Source organism: Pseudophryne corroboree, chromosome 4, assembly GCF_028390025.1.
Source record: "Pseudophryne corroboree isolate aPseCor3 chromosome 4, aPseCor3.hap2, whole genome shotgun sequence".
Taxonomy (NCBI): Eukaryota; Metazoa; Chordata; class Amphibia; order Anura; family Myobatrachidae; genus Pseudophryne; species Pseudophryne corroboree.
Window position 1 is genome coordinate 294,455,977 of NC_086447.1, and position 8,253 is coordinate 294,464,229.

General features: G+C 47.2%; 1 protein-coding gene across 5 annotated transcripts in view; it reads left to right on the forward strand.

Annotated features, from left to right (window-relative positions):
- LRRIQ4 (leucine rich repeats and IQ motif containing 4) overlaps positions 1-4,886 on the forward strand; it is a 57,312-nt gene extending 52,426 nt beyond the window's left edge. For all 5 annotated transcript variants that reach the window (XM_063916209.1, XM_063916208.1, XM_063916207.1 and 2 more), the window contains exon 6: positions 4,581-4,886. In XM_063916209.1, the coding sequence (XP_063772279.1) occupies positions 4,581-4,733 (153 nt within the window). In that variant the 3' untranslated portion in view covers positions 4,734-4,886. The remainder of the gene's footprint in view (positions 1-4,580) is intronic.
- Positions 4,887-8,253: the final 3,367 nt, after the last annotated feature.

Sequence of the window (8,253 nt, forward strand, 5' to 3'; positions counted from 1 at the left end):
TATCTACTGATATGGATACAATGGATAAGGAAACTATTTTATTGACCCTGGGCCATATTAAGGATGCGGTCCTTTATATGAGAGAGGCTCAGAGGGATGTAGGCATACTGGGGTCCAGAGCGAACGCTATGGCGATTTCTGCCAGGCGAGCACTGTGGACCCGACAGTGGACGGGTGATGCCGATTCAAAACGGCATATGGAGGTTTTACCTTACAAGGGTAAGGAATTGTTTGGGGAAGGTCTCGCAGACCTGGTTTCCACGGCAACTGCAGGTAAATCAACTTTTTTACCTTATGTTTCCTCACAGCCTAAGAAAGCGCCACATTATCAGATGCAGTCCTTTCGGTCGCATAAATCCAAGAGAGCTCAGGGATCTTCCTTTCTTGCCAGAGGTAAGGGCAAGGGGAAAAAGCTGCCAACTACAGCCAGTTCCCAGGAACAAAGGTCCTCCCCGGCTTCTACTAAATCCACCGCATGGCGCTGGGGCTCCGCGGGAGGAGTCCGCTCCTGTGGGGGCACGTCTTCGTCTGTTCAGCCAGGTCTGGGTTCACTCTCAGGTGGATCCCTGGGCAATAGACATTGTTTCCCAGGGGTACAAGCTGGAATTCGAAGAGGTGCCTCCTCGCCGGTTTTTCAAATCGGCACTGCCGACTTCTTCCCCAGAGAGGGAGGTAGTTCTGGCAGCAATTCAAAAGTTGTGCCTTCAACAAGTGGTGGTCAAAGTTCCCACGCTACAGCAGGGGATGGGCTATTACTCAACCCTGTTTGTGGTCCCGAAACCGGACAGTTCGGTCAGACCCATTTTGAATTTAAAATCCTTAAACCTATACTTGAAGAGGTTCAAGTTCAAGATGGAATCGCTCAGAGCGGTCATCGCAAGTCTGGAGGGGGGAGATTATATGGTGTCCCTAGACATAAAGGATGCATACCTTCACGTCCCCATTTATCAACCTCATCAGGCGTTCCTGAGATCTGTGGTGCAGGATTGTCATTACCAATTTCAGACGTTGCCGTTTGGGCTTTCCACGGCCCGAGGATTTTTACCAAATTAATGGCAGAGATGATTGTGCTCCTGCGCAAGCAGGGTGTCACAATTATCCCATACTTGGACGATCTCCTGATAAAAGCGAGATCGAGAGAACGATTGATGGACAGCGTATCACTCTCCCTGAGGGTGTTGCAACAACACGGTTGGATCCTAAACCTACCAAAGTCACAGTTAGTTCCAACGACCTGATTGCCTTTCTTAGGCATGATTCTGGACACGGAACAAAAGAGGGGTTTTCTTCCAAAAGAAAAGGCCCAGGAACTTCAGAGCTTGGTCATGGACCTGTTGAAGCCAGACAGGGTGTCGGTACATCACTGCACTCGAGTGCTGGGGAAAATGGTGGCGTCTTGCGAGGCCATTCCATTCGGCAGGTTCCATGCCAGGACTTTTCAGTGACTTTTCTGGACAAGTGGTCTGGGTCACATCTACAGATTCATCAGATGATCCACCTGTCCCCCAGGGCCAGGGTGTCTCTCCTGTGGTGGCTGCAGAGTACTCACCTTCTAGAGGGTCGCAGGTTCGGCATCCAGGACTGGGCTCTGGTGACCACGGACGCGAGCCTCCGAGGATGGGGAGCAGTCACACAGGGAAGAAACTTCCAAGGTCTGTGGTCAAGCCAGGAGGCTTGTCTACACATCAACATTCTGGAATTAAGGGCCATATACAACGGCCTTCGTCAGGCGCAGACCTTACTTCAAGGTCTACCGGTTCTGATTCAGTCAGACAACATCACAGCAGTGGCTCATGTAAACTGCCAAGGCGGCACAAGGAGCAGAGTGGCAATGGCAGAAGCCTCAAAGATTGTTCGATGGGCGGAGAGTCATGTAAGCGCTCTGACAGCAGTCTTCATTCCGGGAGTGGACAACTGGGAAGCAGACTTCCTCAGCAGACACGATCTGCATCCAGGAGAGTGGGGACTTCATCAGGAAGTCTTCGCAGAGATTGCAAGTCAGTGGGGACTGCCTCAAATAGACATGATGGCTTCACGTCTCAACAAGAAACTTCCGAGATATTGCGCCAGGTCAAGGGACCCTCAGGCGGTTGCAGTGGATGCACTGGTGACACCGTGGGTGTTTCAGTCGGTCTATGTGTTCCATCCTCTTCCTCTCATCTCAAAAATACTGAGAATCATAAGACGAAGAGGGGTTCAGGCAATTCTCATTGTTCCAGATTGGCCTCGAAGGGCCTGGTTTCCGGATCTGCAGGAAATGCTCTCAGAAGATCCGTGGCCTCTTCCTCTCAGGGAAGAGCTGTTACAACAAGGGCCCTGTCTGTTCCAGGACTTACCGTGACTACGTTTGACGGCATGGCGGTTGAACGCAGGATCCTAGCGGAGAAGGGCATTCCGGAGGAGGTCATTCCTACTCTGATTAAGGCTAGGAAGGAGGTGACATCGAAACATTATCACCGTATCTGGAGGAAGTATGTGTCTTGGTGTGAAGCCAAGACTGCTCCTCCGGAAGAATTTCATCTGGGTCGTTTTCTCCACTTCCTGCAAACTGGAGTGAATTTGGGCCTAAAGTTAGGCTCCATTAAGGTTCAGATTTCGGCCCTATCCATTTTCTTTCAAAAGGAATTGGCTTCTCTTCCGGAAGACCAGACTTTTCGTGAAGGGGGTGCTGCATATCCAGCCTCCTTTTGTGCCTCCGGTGGCACCATGGGACCTTAACGTGGTGTTACGGTTTCTTAAGTCTCACTGGTTTGAACCGCTTCAAACAGTTGAGTTGAAGTATCTCACTTGGAAAGTGGTCATGTTATTGGCCTTGGCTTCGGCGCGGCGAGTGTCGGAGTTGGCGGCTTTGTCTCACAAAAGCCCTAATCTGATTGTCCATGTGGATAGAGCTGAGTTGCGGACTCGTCCTCAATTTTTGCCTAAGGTGGTTTCTTCTTTTCATATGAACCAACCTATTGTGGTGCCTGTGGCTACAAGGGACGTGGAGGATTCCGAGTCCCTGGATGTGGTCAGGGCATTGAAAATGTATGTGGCCAGAACGACTCGGGTTAGGAAAACAGAGGCTCTGTTTATCCTGTATGCAGCCAACAAGGTTGGCGCTCCTGCGTCTAAGCAGACTATTGCTTGCTGGATCTGTAACACGATTCAGCAGGCTCATTCTACGGCTGGATTGCTGTTACCGAATTCGGTTAAGGCCCATTCCACTAGGAAGGTGGGCTCTTCTTGGGCGGCTGCCCGGGGCGTCTTGGCATTACAACTTTGCCGAGCAGCAACTTGGTCGGGTTCAAACACTTTTGCAAAATTCTACAAGTTTGATACCCTGGCTGATGAGGACCTAATGTTTGTTCATTCGGTGCTGCAGAGTCATCCGCACTCTCCCGCCCGTTTGGGAGCTTTGGTATAATCCCCATGGTCCTTACGGAGTCCCCAGCATCCTCTAGGACGTAAGAGAAAATAAGATTTTAAACCTACCGGTAAATCTTTTTCTCGTAGTCCGTAGAGGATGCTGGGCGCCCGTCCCAGTGCGGACAACATCCTGCAAGACTTGTATATAGTTGTTGCTTACATAAGGGTTATATTTTTCAGTTGGATCAGTTTTGGACTGATACTGGTTTTGTTTCATACTGTTGACTGGTTCGTATCTCCCATGTTATACGGTGTGAATGGTGTGGCTGGTATGAATCTTGCTCTTGGATTTACAAAATCCTTTCCTGGTACTGTCCGTCTCCTCTGGGCACAGTTTCTCTAACTGAGGTCTGGAGGAGGGGCATAGAGGGAGGAGCCAGTGCACACCCATACCTAAAGTTCTTTTTAGTGCCCATGTCTCCTGTGGAGCCCATCTATTCCCCATGGTCCTTACGGAGTCCCCAGTATCCTGTACGGACTACGAGAAAAAGATTTACCGGTAGGTTTAAAATCTTATTTTTTAAGTCATGCTGGGGATGGGGAAGCATGCAGACATATTTGTAAGTATTACCATAAAGAAAAACCTATTTGAATCTGCTTCGCTTAGCATTTCAGATGCTTCAGTCCACATGGGTATTTCTGTCTGCACAATATGGACATTAGCTGTACAGTGTTTTCATAGTGTGCTGCGATTTTTAGAATTTTCAGTTCTCACTGTGAAACGAAGCCCTCCATTCACACTGTAGCCGCATTAGGGCCAGGTAGAGGGGAGAGAGTCCCAGCTACAAACTTGTGAATGTGACAAGTCCAGGATAGGTCACAAAAAACAATTTTATTTTCAGACACAGGAGATCGGGGGGCGATAACATTTGAATTTCGTGACTCCTAGAGGAATTCTCCCCAGGATATTGCATTCTCACCCCTGGCGCCATATCCCTGCATTTCAGATCACGCAATCCTCAGAGGTCTCTGCCCACCAAGAGAGTTTAAAGAATTTATGGAACATTACATTCTGGATAATTATGCCCCCTCCCCACATAATACTATAAAATGTACCTCTATGGTGCCTCTATAGCAATATATCGATAAAGGAAAGATACTGTTTGGTACAGTGATTCTTTTCATCCATAACCTCAGACGTTGCTCACATCTTTCTGTGTCCTTTATTGCAGATCCAGGCATTGTGGCGTGGGCTGATGGTACGGAAAGGGCTCGGGCCCTTTGCTTCTCTACTTCAGATTGGGAAAAAAGGAAGTAAAACAAAAAAAGATAAGAAAGCAAAGAATAAAGGCAAGAAGTGTGGTGTAAAAGGAAAGAAGAAATAGTGGAAAACTCATCTGATTAAAAATAAGAGATCATTGCACAAGTTCAATGAATGAAATGAGGAAATCCTCCATGATTACCACTGTCTCCAGAAGGAGCAGCTCAGTGTATACATTATCACAAATAAACACATTTCACTCAGTTGCAATTTGAAATTTAGATTTAAACAGGTTTGTCTGGTCAGTAAACATCCTTACGCTACAATAGCGCCTCTGCTCAACAATAACCACAGCCACTTACACTATTTTAAAACTCAAAATTGCAACATAGAAATATACAGTACAATACAATATAGTTGCGAACTCAATCTGTCGTGGGTACTATATGTGTTGGCGCGCATACACTGCTCCTCATATACTATAGGGTGTATTTAATCCTTGTCGGAAACTGCCGTCTTGTCGGAAAGACGGCAGTTTCCAACTTTTTTAGGTCAGAAGGGGTTCCAACCTATTCAATGCCCCCTCAGACTTTTTGGAAAATACGTGGATCGGCGGAATAGCCGTGGATACACGTGTTTTGTCGGAAGCGGCGGCCAAATCCGACAGGTTTTGGCCTCGTTCAGACAGTGTCAATCCGACTTTAATAAAAGTCGGATTGGCATTGTTGTGAGCGGCCAAATCCGCTCATTGAATACTCAGATGTCGGATCCTTTCCGTCGGAAAGGATCCGACATCAATTGAATATACCCCTATGAATGCAACCTGGATACTTTGAATGCACTGTACACTTACTGTATGTGTATTTTAAAATGCTTGGCTTCTATAAACCACTCCTTCAATACTGTCCTCAACTACTAGATATAGCTCTCAGTAGAGATATGTAAATACAATAAAGCCACTTGGTTTGTAAGTAACTTAAAACAGCAACAGTCACGTATGTGTAGATTTTAGATTCCCTCTGTGACATTCATCCAGGACCAGAGTCTTCATCTCAGTCCCGGGACCAGCTTGTAAACACCCAGTTCTGCAAATACTGGCCTGGCTCTTCCAAGGGGGCAGTGTCAACTCCACTCTACTCTCTGCACAGTAGAAATGTGTGCTGTTCCTCACCACAGCCCACTTCCCAGCTAATACAGGGTTTATCTCCCTATTGTCCAGCCTCCCAGCATCTGCTCTTTGACAGCCACACGTCTAGGCAGTTCCGACCTTGTCTGAGCTAGCAGTCGCCTGGCTCCGCTTTCTGTTTGCTACTGCAGGAACTTCCAATTCAGCTCCCATTATCCCGTCTGGGCGCTGTTTCCCACCAAGCTCTCACTGCCCCTCATCAGGCGGCACTGTGGATGAGCCTGTTCACATACAGCTTCTGCATTCCCCTGGACATTACATGCCAGTGGAAACCGGAGACTATATACAGATTTACAAAACTGAGGACAAGAGCTACAACTGTCTTTTTTATGTATATGTATGTATATATATATATATATATATATATACAGTATATATATATATATATATATATATATATCTCTAAATAAAAATAAATATATATATATATATATATATATATATAACAAGGTTGTCTGCACTCACAATTCAATGTAATTTTGCTGGGGTGTCACTCAATATTTCATAGGGTCAAAGACACATTACTTTCTCCATGAATACATATATAGATCCTGTATAGAGTGCACTCACCAGACGAATTCTGTAGCCAACAGGGGTTTAATAAGACATCATGTACAACATCACACCGACGTTTCGGTCCTAATAGGACCGAAACGTTGGTGTGATGTTGTACATGATGTCTTATTAAAACCCTGTTGGCTACAGAATTCGTCTGGTGAGTGCACTCTATACAGGATCTATATATATATATATATATATATATATATATATATTTCTCTGACGTCCTAGTGGATGCTGGGAACTCCGAAAGGACCATGGGGAATAGCGGCTCCGCAGGAGACTGGGCACAAAAGTAAAAGCTTTAAGACTAGCTGGTGTGCACTGGCTCCTCCCCCTATGACCCTCCTCCAAGCCTCAGTTAGATTTTTGTGCCCGAACGAGAAGGGTGCAATCTAGGTGGCTCTCCTGAGCTGCTTAGAGTAAAAGTTTAAATTAGGTTTTTTATTTTCAGTGAGTCCTGCTGGCAACAGGCACACTGCATCGAGGGACTAAGGGGAGAAGAAGCGAACTCACCTGCGTGCAGAGTGGATTGGGCTTCTTAGGCTACTGGACATTAGCTCCAGAGGGACGATCACAGGCCCAGCCATGGATGGGTCCCAGAGCCGCGCCGCCGTCCCCCTTACAGAGCCAGAAGAGCAGAAGAGGTCCGGAAAATCGGCGGCAGAAGACGTCCTGTCTTCAATAAGGTAGCGCACAGCACCGCAGCTGTGCGCCATTGCTCTCAGCACACTTCACACTCCGGTCACTGAGGGTGCAGGGCGCTGGGGGGGGGCGCCCTGAGACGCAATAAAAATACCTTATATGGCAAAAAAAATACATCACATATAGCTCCTGGGCTATATGGATGCATTTAACCCCTGCCAGGATACATAGAAAAACAGGAGATAAGGCCGCCGATAAGGGGGCGGAGCCTATCTCCTCAGAACACTGGCGCCATTTTCCCTCACAGCTCCGTTGGAGGGAAGCTCCCTGGCTCTCCCCTGCAGTCACTACACTACAGAAAGGGTTAAAAAAAGAGAGGGGGGCACTAATTAGGCGCAGTATAAACAATACAGCAGCTATAAGGGGAAAAACACTTATATAAGGTTATCCCTGTATATATATAGCGCTCTGGTGTGTGCTGGCAAACTCTCCCTCTGTCTCCCCAAAGGGCTAGTGGGGTCCTGTCCTCTATCAGAGAATTCCCTGTGTGTGTGCTGTATGTCGGTACGTTTGTGTCGACATGTATGAGGAGAAAAATGATGTGGAGACGGAGCAGATTGCCTGTAATAGTGATGTCACCACCTAGGGGGTCGACACCTGAGTGGATGAACTGTTGGAAGGAATTACGTGACAGTGTCAGCTCTGTATAAAAGACAGTGGTTGACATGAGACAGCCGGCTACTCAGCTTGTGCCTGTCCAGACGTCTCATAGGCCGTCAGGGGCTCTAAAGCGCCCGTTACCTCAGATGGCAGATATAGACGCCGACACGGATACTGACTCCAGTGTCGACGGTGAAGAGACAAATGTGACTTCCAGTAGGGCCACACGTTACATGATGGAGGCAATGAAAAATGTTTTACACATTTCTGATAATACAAGTACCACCAAAAAGGGGTATTATGTTCGGTGAGGAAAAACTACCTGTAGTTTTCCTGAATCTGAGAAATTAAATGAGGTGTGTGATGATGCGTGGGTTTCCCCCGATAACAACTGATAATTTCTAAAATGTTATTGGCATTATATCCTTTCCCGCCAGAGGTTAGGGTGCGTTGGGAAACACCCCCTAGGGTGGATAAAGCGCTCACACGCTTGTAAGGGCTCTACCCTCTCCTGAGATGGCCGCCCTTAAGTATCCTGCTGATAGAAAGCAGGAGGGTATCCTAAAATGTATTTACACACATACTGGTGTTATAC